We start from the raw sequence: 23,939 nt of genomic DNA, 5'->3' as shown, positions 1-23,939 counted from the left end.
GTGCCTTGAACAAAACAGGATATTCTTTCTAAAAGCCACCTCATAACCCTTTTCAGGTTTCCACTTAATCAACAAGAGGTCTGTCACATGGAAAAAGCTCATCCCTTTTGAGCACTCAGTAGCAGAAAACCAAAAGGGTCCTAACTGGAAGGTATTGATCTATTTTTCAGAAAAATAAAAGCTCAAATATCTGGGTTGAATAAAGTAGCATCGGCTGCAGACTGCATGAAAAAACAAATTCAACATATAATTTCTTGACAAATAGAATTCAGAAAATAAATTACAGAAGTATTTATGGTAAATCCTAAAGCTAAATTTGGTTCTTAAAGAAAGCACTGCTAGTAGAATCTGCTACAAGAACTCAAACCTCCTTTGTCCTACAAAAATAAGTATACTTTGCAGTATTGTGAGTAACCCTCAAAATCTGGAGGAAAGCTATCTTTTGCATAGTAGACAAACAATTGCTTTTACCTTTGGGTCTGCATGTAAGCTGCTTTCAGAGGACCTTTGTGCAGAGCTAAAGGTACTCAAAATGACCCAGAAAATGGATAGTAACAGTGCTTAACAAAAGCTTGTTGATGCCGAAACCACTCAATGCCAAGACCACTCCGTTCTGAACTTGATGCTCTGAGCAGTGCCAGGACAGGACGAGCAGCAGATGAATAGCCAACCCAGCCTGCCAACACCATGTCAGGGAGCAGCCTCATGCCAGCAGAGCCACAGGAATATGCTAATAATGCAGTCAGAGAGATGCCACAACAAAAGCAGAAGAAATAGAATGTGTTTTATCTTGGTCTTAGCCAAATAGAAGGCCATCAAGAAGCCATTCCAGCACTCCAAAAGAGTATTTTGAATAGCCAGGCAAGATCTTCCGCAGCAGCTGTGTGAATCCCAGAACCTTCAGTTCCACTGGCACACTCCACAAAAGGCAAAGAGGAAAAGGGATATCTCACTGGGGGACATCTTTCTCAGGGTAAACCCAAATTACTGGGAATGAGTCAACTTGGCCCAGCCAGCCACAGGACAGCTCCTGACAGTGGAAGGAAACCTGCATTGCTCCCACAGCAATGGCAGTCTGAAGTGTGATTCCTCACTCAGCTGTATGGTACAACTCGGAAGCATGGCAAAGATATCACTTCTCAATCACATTGAATTCTTCAAGAATTTAAGAAAAAACCCTAATTGCAAGCCATATCTGCTGCATAAGTGTCTCAAATACTGGAAAGTCTTCATTTGACCGTGCTGTTGCTGCTGGAGTAACAGAGGGAAACTTTAAATACATTACATGCGTGGCTTAAGAACCCTTTTATTAACACAAGCACACACACACAAAAACCATGTAAATAAATACTTGTGTGGATACCAGAATTTGCATGGGTAAGATAATATTCTTTTAACTGGCGCTTCAGGCATCAGCTAGTGTTTCTTTTCTTCAGTGAATATACAAGAGTCTCAACGTAATAATTAAAGTCACTGAAGCTGTAGTATTTTTAATCTAAAGAAAACTGCTCCCTAGCAATAAAAATGAATGGGCAAACCAGACAAATTTACTCTGAATGCCACTAGTTACTCACAGCTACTGCCAGTGGCAGGGCAATAGCTGAATGACTTGAAAAATAGGGTGTTCTTTGGAATGCACAGGCCACATGTATTTCAAACAATGAGTATGCTTGTACTTTGTCACTTGACAAAACTCTGTCTTTCAGCATTTATAGGAGGCATACTATTGCCATACCATTTCACCTCCTCAATGCATGGCATGTAAGGCAGAGAATACCACTTGCTGTTTCAGTTCTCTCTCAGTGGCAAAATTATAAGCGGAAGGGCTTGAGAGGGGAAAGCTGTGAAAGACAAGCATACATACAACTGGTATCTTGAAGAGTATTTGTTACCTTTAAGTGAGACCAGTCAAGGATCTCAGAGTCCTTCATGCAAATAGTAACTATAAAACCACCCTGGTAACATCACATGCATTAGAGATAGCATACAGTGATGAAAACATGGGTGGAGCTTTCTGTAGCCCCAGAGGAAAGGCAGAGACTAAGGCCATGGGTTTGAACCCTGCCATATTGAATTACTGGGGGACCAGGCAGTGGGAGGTGTTGATCAGAGTTAGACAGGGTTAGAAAACAGCAATTTAGACATTTGTGGCCTAGTATGAAAGCACACACAGTGGTAGGCACACAAATTGATTGAAATTCAAAAGTTCCAATTTCAAGCACATGAACAAGATCTATTTTAACAAAGACAACTGTATTTCATTGCATTTTATTTAAAAAATGCATAGACAACCATAATAAATTTTTTTTTAAAATGTGTTATCAACTGGTATTCATATTTATTAGCCTTAAAGAGAGAAATACATGTATATGTACGTGTGTGCACATGTGTGTGTGTATATATTTGTTCCTTTACTCTGCAAATATATATATATAACTTAGCTGCAGAGGTACCCAAGAACTTGATACAGAAAATTCCCTACTCTTTCATTCAATTGCTCTAAATGCAGCAACTGCTTTTTACACGAGTCACTATGTGCAATAATAATAGTTATTAAATAAGTCATTATGATTAAAAATAAGCACATTCAGAAGTATAGCTAGTATTTGAGTCTTTGTCAACCTTGAATTCTTCAGCGAGTCTCCAAAATCATTCTTCACGTCACATGAAGGTTTGCATGCATGTGAATCCTTTTACCCCAGACAGCAAAGTCCCTACTGTAGAGAATTATGCACAAACTATTGTAAGAAGGGAAGCCGAAACAGCAATGGATCTTCTGTTGACTCCCACAGTAGTGACCCTTATTTGCATGGGTTAACATGAATTTATCCAGTTTGTCTGGACAAAAGAATCCCCAGCAAACAATGCAGAAGTAGATGAGGTATGTTTCATTCTAAATTTGCAAGGCAAACCAAAGACCATGTTAAACAACCACTTAGACAAGAATGCTTTAACAACTACTTTTTTTCTTTTAAGAACCTACTTTGCACTTTTAGTGTGCTTTTTTGCATAATTCACACATGCAAGAGCTGTAGCACAGACCATCTGAATATTCAGATGAGTTTCATACTATGGAGTTACAGACATTATCATCAAAATTAATGTATCTTTTTACATATGTTATGTCTATGGCAAAGTCACCTCAACCAAAATGACAGGATAGAGGGCTTAAAAAACCAAGACCAAAACACCTCTGTAACAAGCACCTCCTTCCACCCAGGAATACACTTTGCCTGAGGGCCTCCTTTCTCAGCAATTTGAAGACTGGCATGAATCACCTTTGAGGAATCATCCTCAAAACTACTGGCAAAGGAAATATACAGAGTCTAATTATTATGGCACTGTAAAGAGACATTGGATAATCCTTTTGCTTTTCTGTAAGCAACCTGCTCCTTTGAGATTGTGCTTTAATTTCCCAGAGTTTTGAAAGTTTCCTTGATTACCAGAAATGGTTTGAAAATATCATGACTGCTTTCAGCAACATACACTGTTTTACCTTTAGGGTTATACTATCCTATGCAAAGTAATATTTTTTTCCTTAGCTTGCACCATGTACTAATTCGCAAGACCTGGTGGAATGACTACAACCGACACTCAGTGCTTGAGTAAAGCTTAGTCCAGTACACCACGTTTGTTTTTTTGTTTTGTTTTTTTTTTTAAAAAACATTATCATTTGCAGGTATAATACTACAGGTATTGTTTACAGCATGCTTCTTCATTGATTAAACATCACTATTGCACTGCAAAACTCTCATTCAACAGAAAATTTTTACAAGTGTGGGTGAAGAAGCTACTACTTTCCTAGAAAAATTAGCATGCAAGAGGTCACTTTTTTTTAAGTCAGTAGGTAAATAAACAAAACACCTGAGTACAAGAAAAAGCATCAAAAGCAAAAGACTTCTAGGCATGAAAGAAGAAAAGCAGTCTTCTGACAAGCACGCAGAAGGTTCGCATAGCAATATTAACACTGGAGATGAAAAATGACTGTAAACTGAACAAACCCAAACCTACAACTTTGTGGAATGTTAATTTGGAATTCAAATTTGTGGATCTGGTTTTGATTTTGTTTTAACACTTCAGGATTAACGTTACATCATTCCACCTCAGACTACAGTGAAACATGTTCTCATACTGTATCTTGTCAACCTACTTCTCAACAGACATGTTTTACACCACTTGCTGACTCTGAACATTAGGATAAAAATCATTCCCGTTTTAAATATAACAATTTCAATCACATTATTCATATGAATAAAGCAGAGGATTAGGACATTCAATTTATTCACACACAGACAACTCCAGCCACATAAGAAAGAACTATAGTTATAACATTTACAATGGCATTTTTCTTTCAGTACAAAAAAACCCACATGAAGCTAAATGCAAAGCAACCCCCCCCCCAACCCATAGTCTTTAGATTTTTTCCAGTATTGCTCCCAAATGATTTGCTAATTTATTTCATAACTAATATTTTTCATGTGTTCAGATGTTTCTAAATAATAAACACTAATATACTTAACTGAAATGCATAACAGTAACACTGAGAAAAATATAGTAAAAAAAGATACTGATTATATACTTTACATGATGAAAATTCACTGTAAGACCCAATTACAATACAACAATCAGGTCAGGGTTCAAGATTTTCTGGACAGATGGTTAACTTAAAACACACTGACCCCCTATCAGACTGGATTAGTGCCAACAGCACTCAGCCTTTCCTACAGAAAGTGGGTCAGATTAGGTTTTATTCAAGTGCTTTGATTTGATGCATCATGATTTCCAAACAACTTATTAAAGTCTGCTAGATTAAGATATTTGTATATTCTTACACAGAAAATGGGATTACTTCTTGGGCATCACACTTACCTTCACATTTCTCTAGGATCTGGACAGTTTCACCTAGTTCCAGGACCAAGCCTTGCGGTACAGCTCCTCGGAAGCTGCATATCACTAGAGGGTGGAGAAAAAGAGAGAGAGAGAGACCTATGAGAGTTGAATCTTTGTGTGAATTTTTCTTCTAAGCATAGCACTTTAGCTCACTCCTTACATAAAAATAGCTACTACATAGCTGCCCAGAAAACCTGTCAGTCAACTCTTCCTCATCAGATATCTTTATTTTGGCCCTTATCAGAAATAATGCTCAGCAGCAATATAAAAGTTGTGCTTTTAAAAAGATTTCTGAATTAAGTAAGGCTTGTAATCACTTTAATCACCAACCCCTGATTAGTATTGCATACAAAGATTTCCTTGTCTCACAATTCTTACTCTACCACACAATTCATCAATGAACAGGCAGTCCCAACTGCAAAAATTATAGTCAACGGCAGGAATTACTTTCCTCCAAGTTGAAACTATTTCAAATACCATCTGTGCAACTAATACACTGCAAAAATCCTATATTACTATACATTATTATATTTAAGTAGATATATAAAAGAATACATAAGAATATGTACTTTTCATAAGCACTAACATGGCATGTATCTTAAATATTTTTATAGGTGTCTTTAGTTTTCATTAACCAGGGAAAATAAGAACACATCTTAACGTTTCACAAAATATGAACACAACTACAAAAATTACTACACAAACCTCAATTTTAAAAATAAATTTTAAAAAATTACCATAGTATAAAGATTCTTTAATCATATTATCAAAATACAATAGGGACCTGGACATGGGTAGTTACCTGAAACATGACATGTCAAAACAAAGGATGAATTGCAAATAAGGTGTGCCACCCTCCCCCCTCAATCCTGTAATGCCTGTTCATCAGTATTTAAAAACTCACTCAGGCACAGAATTAATTTAATCAGTCAAGTACCTTGTTCTAACTAAGTACATGCTCAGTCACAGAGTACGCCCTGTATGTCACCTACACACACACTGGAGCACTACAAGTGGAATTCCATGAGTTGAAATAGTGACCTCCAGTGGGCATCCTCCTTTTTTCCAATTTAAGGGAACACTCCCCTTTAAATGCAAACACTCCAGGTATGGTTGAGATGATCCCATGTGATGACAGAGCTGAATTTCATCTCCTCCCCAAATATCTTTCCATGTCAAAGCCACTGAATCCCTTCTGATTAAAGACTCTCTGTGCAGAACTTAAAGCAATTAACCAGAAAGTCTGAAGTCCAGGGGAAGAACACCATGGAAACTGAGACTACCATCTGCACTATCTACCACAAGTTATGTTTCTTGAACCTTGAATTTCAATAAATAATCAGAAAAACACAGAAAAACCTTCTACCAAAATAAAACACAGTTTCAACCGTATATATGGATTTCATAAAGGGAAAGGGTAAGAAAGAACAATCAACATACACCAGGCAAACACCCACACAGATCAGAGTAACATGAGAAAGAATTTGAATAAAAATCTGAAGAGAACCAACCAGCATCGAATGGTTGCTCTTCCACAGGGAGACTCAATGCAGTGTTTAATTAAAGAGGGAAAAATTAGGGATTCCATGAACAAACCTGAACTGTTCTCTCAGCTTGTATGGACCAGCAGAAGTCACCGCTGGTTAAATGAGGTTTTAAATTCTTGTTTACATCAGAGACAGGAGAAACATAACGGTTGGCTCCAGACTGGAGTAATGCAGACAACAGAATCCAAGAAAAACGCTAAGCTTGTCAGCATTCTGGATTCATTCTTCTCCCATGAAGAAATCATAAATACGGATTTCAACCAAAGAAGAACTACTTAATGCTTCTCCCAAAGTGCAGGAACAGTGACAACTGCCAAACGCTTGGCTGGCAGGCCACAGTCAAACCTCTAATGGCTTCTCCTTGCCCCTCCAGCATTTCAGATAGCATCATAGAAAAAATCCCACAAACATTTTCTGTAATAGGTAATTTTACCAAAACAAGAATGTACAAACATTTTTCAAGTTTTTTTGCAAAATACAGTCCTATATTAAAATAACATGACTTTTCCATTCAGAACAACAAAAATACTAAAAAATTCAAGTATGTCTCAAAAACACAGGATTTAAAAAATTCTGAGTGAAAAGCTACTATTGAAAACACCAGAAATATGGATAAATGGTAATACAGTAACAAGATACATTCATTTATGATAGTAACGCTAGATACAAGATTATTTTTTAAAATTAATATATATATAAAATACTAATAATATTAAATCCAGTTTCCAGGCCATTTTCAACTTCTCTGAACGTGCCAAGACTATCATGACACAGAGACACCAGCCACGCAACACATGAGTATTAGTGGTTGTAGAAAAAAAGAGTAGTTTGAATTGTAGAGAGATTAATGACTGACTGGTCTTACTCAGCTGAGTCCAACAAGTAATAGTCTGAAAAACATGACTGCACATTAACACTGCATTAGAAGTTTTGAATAAGCAAACAACAGCTGGCTTCCTATGACACTTACTTATTATACTACTGCATAAAGGATGCAACTGGGAAAGAAACTGGATTTGATGCAACTACTAGTTCTTTGGTCATCAGATACTTGCCTATTATGTAACAATAAAAAGTGAGCTTGGAATGAAAGCTAAAGGAAAGGTACCAGGAAAATAGAATACTGGGGTTTCCAAGTCTTGATAGAATAATTTTTTTAAAATATGGCCAAGAATAATGACTTTAATATATTTAGGCTTACAAGTAGTAATTCTAATAGATCTGTTAGTTTATAGATGCAAACTGCCCATTTATAAAAGGATTCTACTGGTCACACAAAGAAAATCTGATATAAGGATTCTACTGCATCAATATGTAATCAGCTCTTTAGAATTCAGAGTACTCTATTAATAAAGATAGCCAAAGCTCTTTTCTTAGGTCTGCTTCAGTCAAAAAAGAATAAACAAACAAAAATCACAGAACAGAAATGAACTGATCCAATCAGCTGTAGATACAATCTGGATGATCATTCTCAAATAGAAAATAAGTTCTCATACAAAAATAACATCCACCTCATGTTCCTCATTCTTAATACAGCAGCATGAAATCTAATTCCTTCACCAATAAGTTTGTAGTCATAAGTTAAGTAAGTCTCTTCTGTTTGACAATTTTAATAATCAACAGGGTATGTGAATAGCAATATGGATGTTTTCAGAGAAGGCAAATCTCAAGAGCAGTTGACTTTCTGGCCACACTAAATCAAAGTCAGGAAAAATTAAAGAACCCAAATAAACTGACCCAATACACCAAACCCTATCTTGTTAAAACTGTTTAACAAGAACACAATTTAACATCTCTGAAATAAAAAAAGAATGGTAAAAATAACTACTGGTTATGACAGAATCCCAGAAACCTGAGGCTATTTTATAGTCTGATGTATGACTCCAAAGGCTTTTTACCCACCAGTTAACAGATCTGAACCATCCCTCTTGGATCCCAGGGCAGACTGCTGAAATATTTAGCATCGATTTTCAGATATTAAACCCCCTTGCCATCATTCAGGTTTATAAGGCGGTCATAGTTCCCCCTCACAAAATGTAATTTCAGCTAGCAGTTAAACCCAACATTCTGCCGAAGAGGAATGCTTTGAAAAAGCATCACACACCACTTTCAGGAATTATCTCCAAGTCAGAGGTTCTTAACTCTGGTACTTTAACTATATCAAAGTGGGCCGCAGCAAAAGAAAGCCTTCCCTCTGCACCCCTGTAATTTATTAATGAGAAAGGCACAAACTAGTTCACATAGGCAGTTATTCTCAAGCCATAGCAGACAGCAGGAATTGGGGGGTATAACGTATAAGAACAGATGGCATTGGAATAACAGTTTGGAAAGCCAAAGATTCAGGAGAGGATGGATTCAGAAGTGTTCCCCTTGCCTGTGGACATGCCCTGACACAGTATAAGCAGATGCATTGTAAGTCACCAGCAATAAGAGAAACTGCTTAAAAGAATAAGGGTACACAGATAAACTTGACATCTTAAGAAAGGGTCAATGCATCTTTGCATAGCTTACTGATTCCTCATGTAGCTCTGAAGGAGCTGCCTGCTATATGGACAAAGAAGATCCAGTTGATACAATGCAGTAGGTCTTACAAAATCTATTCTGAAACAGCCCCTGTCAAAAGCTCTTGCAGAAACTGAGCTTGGCTGTGATAAAACAGAGAGGCATTTGCACAGATAAATAACTAACAAAGAGATATGAAACAGAAGTAGCAGCCAGTTTTCTTAGTGAAGACAGATTGACCAGCAAGCTCTAACGGGATCTCTGTTGGAGCATTTTCTGTTTAAAGTATTTCTAAATGATCCAGAAAAGCTGATCATTTAGAAAAGTGACAAAGTTTGTGAAGGCACTCAAGCTATTCAGGGTGATAAAGAGTTGCAGATGGACCTAAGTACCACAAGTAGAACTGGCAGATGTACACCATTTAGTTCATCTACATGGTGTTTCATGAGGGATGAACAATCCTAATCTCACATACGAAACAACCGTCTGCCCCCCGCTACTACCACATCAAATGAAACCCTGGAATGTTATTCAGAGTTTTTGTCATAAGCTCAAAGCTCAGCCACTGTCAAGCCACGCCACCACCACATCACAGCAGAATACTATCTTGGGGGAAAAAGGGAAGACACCATTTACCTACAGTACTGTATAAAATTCACAATGGACTCCCATGTGCCAGTTTTCCCCTTTGTTAAAAATGTATCCTTTGTCAAAAAGGACAGAACGAACAGTGGAAGGAAAGGTAGAAAGAAGTGAGGTGAGATACCAAGGACTGCAATAAGGGCTTTTATATGATTAATTATGAACCAAGACAGCACTGTGCCAGTAAGACTGACAGCTGAAAGGGGTGGAGAGAGTATGATTGATAAGTTGCATGCAGAAGATGAACAGGGAACAATTGCTAATCATCCCTTCCAGTACAAAGAAGCAGAACAGTGTTTCAAATGAAACAGCAGAGAAGAGTTCAGGACTTTATTTAATAAAGTACTTTTCCACACAGTGCATAAACTGTGAAACTCCTCACGAGATGCTGCGGGTGATAAAAAAAATAAAATTTAAAAAATCACTCAAGTTCAAAAGCAAATTAATTGATGTGTACCACCTCAGGCTCAGCAAGCCCCTGACCCAGAAAGCACTGAAGTCTTGGGAAAGCATCGCATACGTTTATCTTGCTGTGCTACTCTACTGTAAACACCTGCTACTGGTGACTGTCGAGGGCAGGACGCTGAATGAGATGGGTATGTGGCTAGGCTGTTAGAATCTCTCTCACAGTGTTAATAGGGACTCACGGCCTGAGCTTCTGTTGTCCCTTGCTATCTATCGATTTGTGACCTCATCTGAACACTATTAAGACCAAGAGAGGATACAATTCACAGTTAGAGAAAGGCCACATTAGATTTAACGTGTGTCATTATTACTTTCTGTTGCACACCTAAATAACAGAGCTGTTTTCATTTTTGCTGTGATGTAATTTAAATTATATCTTCCTTTTGTGATTCCTTCTAATTCAATTTCCTACGTCCCACCTTCCCCACCCAGTCTCACCTGGGTTGCAAAGCTTCCACAGACCATTTTTCTTCCCAAATGGATTATGTCAATTACATGATAAAAATAGTAATAGAAATGGGTCACATTTTTTACTTCAACAGTGGGAAAATCCAAAATAAGAACAGGAAAATGCCATAGTACTGTCCAGCACAATACATCCACATAAAGATCATGCAGCATCTAGGTGCTAATTCCCCTGAAATGTCATTTTTTTCTCAGCATATACATAAAAATACTTTGCAGCACAACGAACTGGCACAGGTATATGCCTTCCCATATACTTTCTAATTTTTTCAACCTATTTCTACACATTTTAGTAAAGCCTACAAAAATATTTTGACATTGCGTAATGTCCTATTTACAATATCAAATATCAGTTCAGCCCATAACTAATTTGTTTATTTTCATAAAGGAACAGAGCCCTTTTCCTGCCCTTTCCCTCCTCACCTTCCAAGATATAGCAACAAAAATTAGAAGTATTCATTTAAATGAGGGCTGAGAAACAAAATCAGTTCAAGAGGTTTCCATGTTTACATTGTCCCCTTCTCCAAATCATGTTTCTCTAATCATAAAGTTTGGCTTTTTAAAATTTTTATTTATTAATTTCTCATGTTTTCTCTTCCACAATAGAAATAACATTGCTTCTATAACATATTCAATATGCTAAAAAACATTTTTGTTTTTCTTTATCCTAAGATGTTGGTGAGACCAAGATTTAATGAACTCTATGGATTAACTTTGAGGAAAAAACCTACAACATTTCATATTATCAACTGTGAACAGGCCTTTTTTTTTTTTTTTTTTTTAGTTTCACTGGGTCTTTTTCAGTTGTGTAATGTGACAAAAGAAACAAAAAAATTCTTAAACTCCTTCCACTGTAACAATCATAATTTTGCAAACTTTCAACATATCTGTTTACTCGTGGCTTCAAAAGACAACTCTTCTTGGCCTTTGTAACAGTTTTTTCCAGTTCTCAACTCATCATTATTATCTGTCTACTAAAATTCTGATAACTTGCAATATCTTCAGATTACACCAGCAGAACATAAGACAAGCACTTCACGTTAAAGTATGCCATTTAATTTTTATAAATGCTTTGTACTACCCTCAACTTGCAGTTATTCAGGTTATGCATTAATCATGCCCTAAGTATATCTTCGACCAAACTAATTTCAGAAGGGATTGCAAGGATAATGCAGAGAAGCATAGCTGCAGTTGTGTTGCCCTATACCCAAATTACTTAGCTCCATACCCTACCAATTTATAATCACACTGAGCAGATACTGAATTGTGTTCTGTGCTACAAATGTCAAAGCTCTGAAGTTTTGTAATACATATAACCATATTTTAAACTCACACCTCTATCACACCAGCTAAGAATTTGGTGTTCATGTTTACTTTGGGTAAGCACATATAACAATCTCCTATATTTCACAGTCCTTATAGAGAAGTACAAAATTAATTTTACAACAAATATGGCACATGCCATCATCTCTAAAGGTTTGTTTTGGTTTTTTTTTGGGGGGGGGTGGGTATTTTGGGGTTTTTGCTTAATTTGCCAATGTGACAGTAAGCTTTGTTTGCCTGAAGTGTTTTTGATTTCTTTTTTAATGTAGAACTATCAATTACATGAATAGAAGTATACTGGTAAAAGCTGTTTTCTGAATTCCAGACTAGTTTTTATAACTTTATAGTTTATTTTCAAACTTGGGTAAGACTCCTAAACAAAGTGATAATCTAAGTGATATTTGCCACTTCCCCCCAGTAAAAACCTCTTCCTACCCCAATTCTCACCACACACAATAAATTACTATGACTGCTTACATAGTCTTATATACAGCACTGCAAGAGTTTTAATTTCCTATTCAACTAGTACTAGTTACCACTATTACTAGTTAACATGGAATATAAGTCAATCTCTGAGCCTAAGATTGATTGATATTGATTAATCTTTAAGAAAACAATGTAATTACTTCAGACTGATAAATTAGTGTTATGATGAGGATGTATCTTTCCTTAAAATGCTTTTTCATATGAATCCATCTATTGAAAGTGTCTAGTATCAAATAGCATAAGCTAGTTTTAACAGCTGAATAAGATGAACTTTATTTTCTTCCCTGTAATACCTAGATGATAACAAAGGCTCCATGTACCATAACTTTAGAGTCACTGTAGTAGGCAAGACCAAAGATGGCTCTAAATACCTTTGCCCTAACAGGGGCTGAAACAAGGAGGTGAAGGAAGGGTATTAGAATAGGGCAAGGATGTAGCTTCCCCCAATTTGAGCCATCTGTGGATTGGGACTTCCTAAAGTAGAAGTTTTTATTAGTATTAATTTTATAGATCTATTTAACAGTGCTCTCTATAGTGTTTCTTCTACAGAGCCACCCAAATGTTTTTGAACCACACCAACTTTTAACATCCACATCATCCCAGGACTCCACACTTCACTTGTGCATCACGTAGAAAGCGTTTTTTAATTGTTCAGATCCTGCATCACCAATGCCCTCTTGGGAATTGTATTAAAATAAAAAGAGCGAACAATCAATTTCTATTCTTCCACTCCACAGTGTTTATGGTTTTAGAATCCTCTAAACTACCTTTTCTTAATAATTTATTTTCCAAGAAGGGTGACAGATGTTAATTCTTTATAATTACATAAGGCAGACAGGGAAAAGTCTCTAAGCCACAACAATATGACTGCACAAGAAAACAAAACATTGATACAAGTTGCCACTGAGAGAAAAAGACAGCAAAGAGTCAAGATTTAGCTTTACCTTTTGTGAGGCAACTGTGTTGCACAATCACGCCTACAGGCAGCAGAGAATTAATACTTTTCAAACCACCCCGTACCTTCCACTCTGAACCACTCTCAGAACTACAAAACCTTTTTCCAGCAAAAAGGAGTAGTTCTTGCAAAGAGAAAACTGTGGCTTTAATAATTTAAAAGACCAAAAAACAGTTTATGAAGGAAAAAACCTTCACATTTTTATAACAAAATTAAAGGGCAATATGATTAAATTTTTGTGGAACAACCTGATTAAACCTGGCAGCTTCATAGATTACACAGACTCTGGTAATATTTGACAAGGGAACAGAACCACAAGGAAATTAAAATGAAAATATTTTCATTTTATTCTACAAATACCTAGAAGAATGTTTTCACCACATTATCTATTTCAAGTATTTAAATGATTAATTGTGGGTGAGGGTTTCAATTATTTGCCAGAAATTAGAGACGTGCAAATTCATTTGCAAGTTCAGGCCACATTCAGCAAGTATGTTTACAAAGAAAACAGGGAATGAAAACCAGGTCTGGTACATCCAAAACATTCTGCTGTTTAAGCAAGATGGACAATATAAAGAATTTAGGTATGAAGGAGAGGACACATCCAATTACACCCTAAAAACCCAACTACCCAAATAAAACATGAGGTTTTCACAGCAAGGGACATTTCTTGCAGAGTATACTGGTACACATGACATGACAAGGAACAGGGGTCTAATCCGATTGGAATTGCCAGGCGCTAATGCAATACACACACACACACAAAAAAGATTATCAAAAGCTGATTAAAAGCCATCCAAACGTTACAATCGAAGAGGAGGGATTAAACAAAAGACATGATTTAGAAGAGGGCTAAAGAATTTTTTGACCTTATTAATGGTCTTTATGAACTTTTATGCAAAACCTTGAGGAAGAAAAATATACTTCAGAATTGAAAGCAATCTCTTACACTTAAGGTTTTGTATATAACCAAAATTACACTACAATTAAGTGAAGGTATTTCAGGCTGGTCCAGGAGCACTGGCAGTTGCTAGGCAGCATCTGCTCCTGTCAGAGATGCTTCTTTCTTTGTGCAATACAGAACCTCAGCCAGGAATACTGCCACCAATGGATTATTACAAGGCAGCTTACTGCCATCACATGGCTTCTGCAAAGTGCTCAAACTGCTGCCTAGCAACACCGCCTCTTTCTACTGAGTCATACCATCACTATGAAAATATTCATGTAAAAAAAGAAACAGATGCCTGAGAAGAAAGGTGATCATTCACTAGCAAAGTGAATTATTGCTAGCATCCTTCCCCTACCCTCCAAGACAAAAATAGAGATTAGGCTCAAAAATCATCAGCTGTTTAAAATAAGTTTTGCACATCCTGGTGACATGAGGTACAATTAAGGAAACAGACCAGAAGCCCATAGCGTTGTCCACTACCTTAGCTCCATTAAGGAACTGATTTTGAGCTTCTAGCTCTGCAGACTTCTATCCTAATTACTCATCCCCTTCCTGTAAATCTGTTCCCTCAGCTATCAGTTCATTCAACTTCCACTCTGGCATTACAGACATCCCTCACCCATACATCAGTCCCTCTATGTGGGAAGTAAATGCAGCAGTTTCTTTTTCTCCCTTTTAAGCAGAGAAGAAGGCTGCATCAGTTTCTGAAACCCTTTTCCCTCTTTCCAATACCTAACTTGCAAAGAGGAGAAAAACACTGCCCATACCACACTTGGCAGAGAGAAGCATGGAGCCGTTCTGCACCGCTGTGTTCCACAGACTGCAAACGTGAGCCAGAAATGGCTATGCTTTACTGTGGAACACTAGGAAACAAAGTAAGAAACCAAGCAAGTTTTGAACATCCTGGAGGATGGAGATTGCACCACCTCTCCAGGCAACCTGCTCCAGTGCCTTACCACATGCATGTGGAAATCAATGTCCCTCACTAGAATTTGCCACCACTGTTCCTTCCCTGTTCAGCGTGCAACTCTGAAAAGCGTCTGGCTCTGTATTCTCTGTAACTCTCTAAAAAGTAGCTAACCACAAACTAGACCCCTTCTTATCCTACTCTTCTACAGGTTGTACCACCCTAGACCTCGCAGACCCTCCTTCTCTCACCACGTGCTCCATGGCACAGCGTTTTACATCCTATGCCATTTTACACTGACTACATCATAAGACTTCTAGTCCTCCCATCTAATGGCTAAATAAGTTTGTAAGATGCTAAAGTTGTCTTGGCATTTACGGTCAGTTTGCACATTTCCTATGAGGAAGAGGAAGGGAAGGATAGGGTAGATTGATAAAAGTGTATTTATCAGTACACCAGCTCCTGCATCTTAGTTGAAAACTCTGTATTTTAGCCTATACTGTCTGCCACACAAGAACTTTTTGTTGACATCTGATGACAGCTTACAAGACTGCTAAGAAACCTTTCAATCCCCACACAAGAACTTTGACCTTTTTGGTAAACTATTTGCTACTAAAATACCAAAAAATGAAATACTTGCCTGACATAATTGAAGATGCTTTTTTTCCCCATGACACCTAAAGAATTTTTATCTCTTCTAATCTTGACTTGAGCAAGCATACATTATTTAATGCTATTAACATCATCTAAAACATTGGGAAAATCCTCTTTTTCTCTTATTGCATCCTCCACCCAGGTTGAAATAATTAACTTTTTTTTATGTTATTAAAAGAAGAATACTGTCTTGTGCCAGCAACCTGAAATGTAGTCACTCCAGAATTAAAAAAAAAAAAACAAAACCAAAAAAAACCCCAACAACATCAGAAGTTGCAGTTTAGGGCCTTGTCATGAAGAAAGTTATAGAGAGAAGTCTATTTTCTACCTCCACTTCCCCAGAGACAAAAAAGAAGCTGTTTCTGCAAGACCAATGCTTCAAAAGCAATCTTCCTTGGGGTAAAAAAAACTTGGACCACAGACATAAGCAAATACCAGAAAAGAAAAGAAACCACTAAAACAAAACACACCAGAGCAACTTTGTTCATAATTCTGATCAGATCAATGTCTTCAGAAAGGCTGAAACAGCAAGTGGGCAGAATGGATGGCTGCAAATTACTGCGCGCATGACAGAGCGATGAGGGAGTACTACCGACAGCAGCAGCACAAGCTGTTCCAAGTGGATGGTTAGCTGCAAGGTCAGCAGACAGCAGGCCCAAGCACATCAGCTCACAGAGCTGGTCTTCCTGCACCCCAGGCCAGCTCTTCCCATACCAACAAGTCATTGCCAGAGGAAGGGCCAGTCTATATAACCTTTAAACAGAAACACAGAGACATAGATGATTCACCAAGTCACTCTCTTCATGCAAGGCCAGGTGCACAAGGAGCATACAGCTGCATTTTGTATGGTATGTAATAGCAGATGTCAGGGCAAAATTATCGCAAAATATTGATCCTACTTCACTAAATCCAGTCAAACTAGACTGTTGCCTCTTTGGTTTATCAAAAAATGAGTTGCCAATCAGCTCATAAGCATTTAGAGAGAGAAAAAACACAAAGAAACATCAAAGTTCAAACCACATTTTCCCACAACCTTCTTTTACAATAATTCCTATATTTTCGAGTTATTTATCTCACACTGGCTGACACTCTCTCACTAGTGCCTACACTCTCTGTTCATGTATATAATATAGCCATATATACATAAACTTACATAGATGAGAACATGTGCCTAGGTGAAGTGGGCAACTTTACACAGACATTTCCATAGGCATTTCTCTCTGCAAAGGAAGAGATGGGTGAAATAGAAATATCTCTTCCTATCTCCCAGATCCAGACTGTCACTGGAAACATACATATCGCTCCCTACAGGGACTATTTAACATTGTCTGTGATATTCTCCATGACAGGTTTTCTGCTACCTTCACAACTTGTATGGGTAGACCACACACCCCAGCAAGACAAAGGACTGTATGCAACCCAATACCCAAACAGGCCTGTAAAAAGTTATATATTGCTTTTAATTGGCTTCTGTTTAACAGGTCTTTTAGGTTTCTCTTACATGTATGATTTATCAAGATCAGAAGACTGAAAGGGCAGGTATACTAAATTAACAGTTGGCATAAACATCTCATTCATAAACACACTTAGAGGGAAGAGAGAGTCCCCTGCTGTTCAAAGACACAGAAATGAGATTTCTGTAACAGTAAGCCACCTGCCAAAGCACACTGAACTACACTATCATGCTGGGTAGCTCACAGACCTATATTCAAAATAAAGAAAATAAAATAATTCACCACTTTATCAACTACCTACTGTCAACACTAAAAGCATTTAGTGCACAAGCTTCACAGAGCAACTGGTATCAGCTTACCTCTGAAAGCAGAATGACCTGCTTTTAACCACCAAGAGTTAGCTGGCACCACTTGTCATAAGCTTTTCTTAAGGCTTAATATCCAGAAAGACTCAAGAAAAGAAAACATAGTCAAATGCTGAAGTGGGACAAGAGGGAAGTCTTATCCTTGTAATAAGTAATCACCTCACAACTATACCAGAAAGCACTTAGTCTGCTCAAACTGTCTTCCTAATATCTGCGGTAAATTTTGACTAAAGACTCGTCATTTAAACAAACACTAAAATATGTCTAAGAGGAAGGAATTACAGCTAAAAAACCTTAAGTGATGCTTTCAGGATCTCAGAAGAGAAGAGCTGCGAGAAGGCTCCAGGGAGACCTTAGAGCAGCCTTCCCGTACCTGAAGGGGCTACAGGAAAGCTGGAGAGGGACTGTTGTCGAGGGCAGGGAGTGACAGGACAAGGGGGAATGGCCTTAAGCTGAAGGAGGGGAGATTTAGGTTAGATATCGGGAAGAAATTCTTCCCTGTGAGGGTGGGGAGGCCCTGGCACAGGTTGCCCAGAGAAGCTGTGGATGCCCCATCCCTGGCAGTGTTCAAGGCCAGGTTGGATGGGGCTTTGGGCAACCTGGGCTGGTAGAGGGTGTCCCTGCCCATGGCAGGGGGTTGGGACTGGATGGGCTTTGAGTTCCCTTCCAACCCAAACCATTCTGTGATTCTACGATCATAAAGTCCATTTTGACATGCAAAAACCTGAATGGAGGTTTGAAGTCATGAGTGAGATATTTCATCTCTTTGCCTTGAGGTTCAGTGAGCATACAAATTTTGAAACAGAACAAAAAAAAAAAAAAAAAGAGTAAAATGCAGTGATATTAAGGCTGATTCTTAACTTAAAAACAATTAGTGGAAAGACTGCTGTCAATTGCAACTGGTTTTGAACCAAGATCCTTCTGTAAGCTTCCTTTAGAGTCTTCCTCAGCGAGTATCACAACTGAGAAAAGAACACAATAAACTTAATTCACTATACAAATTAACAAAAATTTCTCTGAAGCAGGAGAAAAAGTTGCATCAGGGTCTTTAACTGCTGAATAATCTTCCAAAGACTTTCCATTCTTTGGTCCGTGTTTTCACATCCACATATGAAGAGCTCCCATTTCTCAACAAACCTCAAATCTATGGAATGTGTATGGCCACCAATAACACTAGTTGTTGGAGGTCATCAGGGATTTACAGCTCATATATAAAAGAACTACGTTACAAATAATTACCATATTAATCAAAAAAGCTTGTGTAGTTACATGTCATTGTGTATATGAAGACAAACAGCTCTTCTTCATTCCCAATTACTGGTGGGCTTTTAAATGCCACCAAATACGTGGTAGAGAATTTTCTAAATCACAAGTTCTGGTAACAGCTCTTGTATGTTTCCCTGATGTTTATATTTGACTTTTTAAGTACAGAATTCCTGAAAAGAAAGGCTTTGCAAGATAGTGAGGCTCACGTCCAGCTGAGCTATGCCATTAATTGTAAACTAAGAAAGCTACCATCAGAAGGATTAATAAAAATACAAACTTTCTTCTTCCTACATAAAACTGCAAACAACAACCTGCACCATCACCTCATACTCTCACACCAACTTCCTATGCCTTACATTGTTCAAAAGAGAAACAACTTTAAATTTCCTCACTAATTTCACTCTGAAGAATCTCCCTTCCTGTCCTACAGGTTTGACAATGAATGTAAACATACAAATAAGAAACACCAAAAAATTGCCTAAATTTTCCAAGAACTAGGAACATTCAAGGCATGTTGTCATATACCCTGGTTTTAATTGTAATTGATACCCGCTGCATTAAAAAAGACTGCAAAATAACTTGTTCCTTGAATAAACATGAAAAGCCTAGTTTCCTACCAATGGATATTCCCATTCCCTCTGTTTCACCAACAGTCCCATGGCAAACCGAATGCAGTACCATCACACTTTTAATCTTTTACCCTCCCCAGTCCTATTCCTGAGCACTCCTGTCCACAAAGCACCCTCAAGTTCACTCCCATGCTCACGTTAACAGCTTCCCCTTCACATTCTCCAGCAAGCAAACAAAAAAAGTTATATGAGGAAGAGCCCCGATAGAACCTTATTATCCATTCTTTTCAGCAAAGTCAGTAGCTGCTTATCTGCATTACTCTCCAGAGGAACTCTAGTTAAGGTCTTTCTTCCCCAAACCACCACCAACTTTCATTAAATCTGTAGGAAATGTATGCCTGAGATAGCCAACTCTCATCATAAAATGTTGCTCGTTACTGGATGAGAGGTATTGTTAGGTGAGGACAAAAAGCCTGAACACTTGAAGATTTCCACCCTTAGGAAATCAGTCTAAATGTAAAATCCATTCTGCACTGTGGATAAGGTCAGAGAGGAACTACTTTTGCCCCCACCCTACTGGCAAGCAGCTGAAGTCCTGAAGGTCTTAACTGAATACAGAATATGGCATAGCTATGAATAAATGGAGAAAATTGCTCTCAAAACCATCACAGCATCAAAAGTTAAACCCCATATTGCAGTACTATCACTTCTTACTCTAAGATCACGCCTACATTCCCATACAAACCATGCAATAAACTGCTAAACATACACATCTGATTCCTTGCCTTCGCAAGCAATTTGAAAAATTGTTTCTCAGTTTCGTTCCTCTTGTATTTAGAAAGTTTTGGCTAATTTCTACTGGAAACATATTTGTAGACAACTTGTGTTTAGCTGATCTTGAACTAGTAATATCTTATAAATTAATTCTCATCCAACTCTGCAGACCAGGTATTCGAAAGAGTAACCACAATATCTTTTGCCTATCTTTTCTAGCATAAATGAGCGAAAACATATTAATCTCTCCCCACAAAATAGTATCTTCAAATTATCTCAGCAACAGCAGAAACACAGATTTACACTAGACTGAAACTAAAATTGCCCACTACGTTAAATGACAGCTCACTAAACTTTCCTGTCTATACTGGAAGTCTCCAATCGGGCACATCTTGGGAGCTGCTCTTTTCCAGAGACATTTCAAGGTATGATTCAATTATCACTAAGTCAAATAACACATGTTCATTTCCTTTATGACCCCTGACTGGCAAATTCCTTTGTTCATTCTTAAGTCCTAAGGGTAAAAAAAGGCCGTTAGGCGCAAAATATTGAATAGAACTAAAAATTACTCCAATCCACATTTGTTTGGATCTAGTTTTCCTGATCTAGAAAATTTAGTTTTCCTAACAAGCAAGTCCCCAAGTATTACCACCATCTCCCAAAACAGCATTGCACAGAAGGTTTAGAAGTACATCCCTCCATATAGCTTTGGTTCCAAGACAGATCCCTGAAGAATATCCTTAGTCACCTCCCTCCTGTTGCCAGACAATTACAGTGTCTGGCAATAAGGTAAGAAAGAGAAGATGAAATGCAATGTATGTCCCATAATACAGAACGCGTTTACAATGATTGATATTGCTTCCCAGATTACTGAAGATGGACTTTTTCCTATCTCTGAAACTTTTAATTTTAAACCTGTAACAAACTGCTTCAGTGATACAGAGAAATTGTAACACCAATCAACTCAAAGTGCTCCTTTGTTTAGCAGCTGCCTTCTATGTAAACAGGTAAGAATAGAAAAGTAGTATGCCAAGAGACTTGGTGAGGGAAGGCAGACTTTTTGGAAGTTTTGTGGTCTTGTTTTTCCAAACACAAATATGAATTGGGAAATGCACAAACCAAGGGGTTTAGTGACATGGGGAAAAAAATAATAAAAAAAATCAAGATACTGATCAAAAAAGCAGAAGCTGCAGTACAGAACTGTGACTAGGACATAATGATGTTTAATCCTTTCTTAGTAGGAGCAAGGGAAATATTAGTTATATTTATTTGTGCTTATGGGTTTACTTTCCATTGTTACCAATTAAGTGGTAAAAATAAAGACAAAAAATCATTTTAAATAAAACAATTAACAGATTTTAACACTAATTCTTTGAATAAACTAACAGGTGCTGTTTAGGCAGGCAGGTTTTCCTTCTTCTCCATGATTTAATACATACATATTTAATATCGTCAGACATACAAAGTACAGGATTAACTACATTTTTAAAAAAAAAAGTAAATGAAAAAACTCTTGAGAATCACCTAAACATGCTCTTTGCACCAAAATAAAGCAGCAGAAACTGACAGCCTAATGAAATACATAATCAGCTTCCACACATTTGCCAAATTTTAATTAACAGTTATTTACTAAAGAGTTCTCTCTGCTTAGCTTTTTCTTTTAATTCATTATTATTTAATACTTGCTTTAGAAGACTAATGTAACTAATCAGATCACTTTAATAAATATTTTCTTAGAGACAGAGACTGCTTTAAAAACATTAAAACACTAGAGGGCTGGAGAGCTAGTTATCTTCAATAATCGGTTTAGAAATCTCACTAATTGTTTTCATAACTGGTCATCTTAAGCATCCGTGGAAGAACTGTTTGCCTTTCAATAGCAAGTCTAAAGTTTTAAAAGCGTGGTTAGGATTAGAGCCATTAAACATAAGTATTTATAAATAGAAGGGAATTATTCACAATAGCCACCAGGTAGTAGCTATAGTAGCAGAGAAATACAATCAAGGAAGAGCTGCAGGGTTGTTAGGAAAGTGATTAATTTAATTATTTGTTTAGAAATATCCTGAGCAATATTTTAATATCTGTTGCAGAAGTATACAATGACTTGTGTGAGAACCGGGCAATACAATAGCGTTCTACAACTGCAAGCATTGAAAACTTCTTTTAATTGCAGCTAGGCAGGCAAAGGGAACTTCAGAACCACCAAAAAGCCACTGGCGTTCACATCAGTAAATTAAACATGTTCTCTTGCAGTCAAGAGTCTCTGTAGCTGTAAAGGGGTATCTATAAAGGGGCTCCAGCAAGCATGTAAGAAATGTCTTTGTCTTAAACTCTTTGAAAGCCAATGCAGAATACAAAGCCCCTCTATACCCACATGTTGAGAGAGGGAACATGGTGTCTTTCTGAAGGAACAGTTTCTATAAATTATCATCTATGAGCCAACTACCTAGATAAGACAACTACATGAATCACAATTTACTTTCAGCAAAGAGAACAGCATCAGAAACAAAGAGAACGCCACCAGAATTAACTACTTTATATGATACTTACACTTTCCTTGATAAACACAAATAGGTAGGTACAGGGCCTGGGTGCCCAGACATACCATCTTTGTAGTATTCCAGTTGCAGAAATAACTGAATTTTTCCCACTCAACTTCCACTGACAGGGACGTAAAGTTTATTGCCTGAACTCAAAGGCATATCAAAAACTTTTCATGGCTTAGCAAGAGCATGGACAAAAAACACACAGGGTGTTTTTTGATGGAGAGTGGTCAAAATAAAAACAAATTAATAAAGCCCAAGGCATAACCTCACACCAGCAACTCATACCAAGAAAATTACTTTTGCACATATTATATGTGAAATTAGGATAATTTACATCAGGGGAAAAAAAAAATCATCTCCCCCCCCCCTTTTTTTTTGCTAATGCACCTCCTAACAGTAAAACTTTAAGTCTACACCTTCTGTAAACTAGTTTCTCCAAAATGCCCAAAAATGGCCACTCCAGCAAGCAATGACAGATCTACTTCCAAAAAAGTAGTACTCCTCTCCCTGCCTACATTAACTAAATCCAGACATAAGTAGCATTTTTCACCTATTCTCTCTCTCTGGAGGATTATGAACCAATTTCAATTACAGAAAAAGTAATTAAAGCTACTCGAGAATAAAAAGCACTTGCCAAAATTCTTAAGACTTGGCCATTATCTAAGACCTACCTACATGTGTGTTGTCTGAACAAGAAATATCAATGTCACAGGAATATTCCTAAAAATATTCACTGAAATAGTACTTGTTTTCTTTCACTACTCTCTCTTCGGGATGCCTCTTCTAGACTTGTTTACAACCTGAAGGGAGAATTCTTTTCTTTTCCTCCCATATGTATCCATAAAAAAAAAAAAAATTAGTTAATCTACTTTTTGATTAAGGTGGCATACGTATTTTCTTATTTGAGAACATGAGCCAAACACAAACAAACAAAACTCTCAATATCAAACCCTGCAACACAGCAAAGAAAAATGACTACAGAAATGGAACACAGGAAAACCAACAAGACTTGAAAAATGAATAATTTTTTTTCTGAAACATCTATTGCAATTATAACAGCACTAGGACAACAGAGGTGGTCTTTCACCAACAGCTAAGGTATGAGCAAGCCTGGATACTTTGTATTCTCTGAACATCCCACTGAGATGTATCAAAGCTTGTTAATCTTATATACTACCAG

General features: G+C 37.3%; 1 protein-coding gene across 12 annotated transcripts in view; it reads right to left on the bottom strand.

Moving 5' to 3' along the window:
• The window catches only part of DOCK3 (dedicator of cytokinesis 3), a 224,773-nt gene that overhangs the window by 198,797 nt on the left and 2,037 nt on the right, over nt 1-23,939 (bottom strand). For all 12 annotated transcript variants that reach the window (XM_054838228.1, XM_054838236.1, XM_054838229.1 and 9 more), the window contains exon 2: nt 4,870-4,953. In XM_054838228.1, coding sequence (XP_054694203.1) covers nt 4,870-4,953 — 84 coding nt within the window. The remainder of the gene's footprint in view (nt 1-4,869; nt 4,954-23,939) is intronic.

The sequence above is a fragment of the Grus americana genome, chromosome 11 (assembly GCF_028858705.1).
Source record: "Grus americana isolate bGruAme1 chromosome 11, bGruAme1.mat, whole genome shotgun sequence".
NCBI lineage: Eukaryota > Metazoa > Chordata > Aves > Gruiformes > Gruidae > Grus > Grus americana.
Note: the sequence above shows the minus strand (reverse complement) of the source record. Positions and strands in the feature narration are given on the sequence as shown.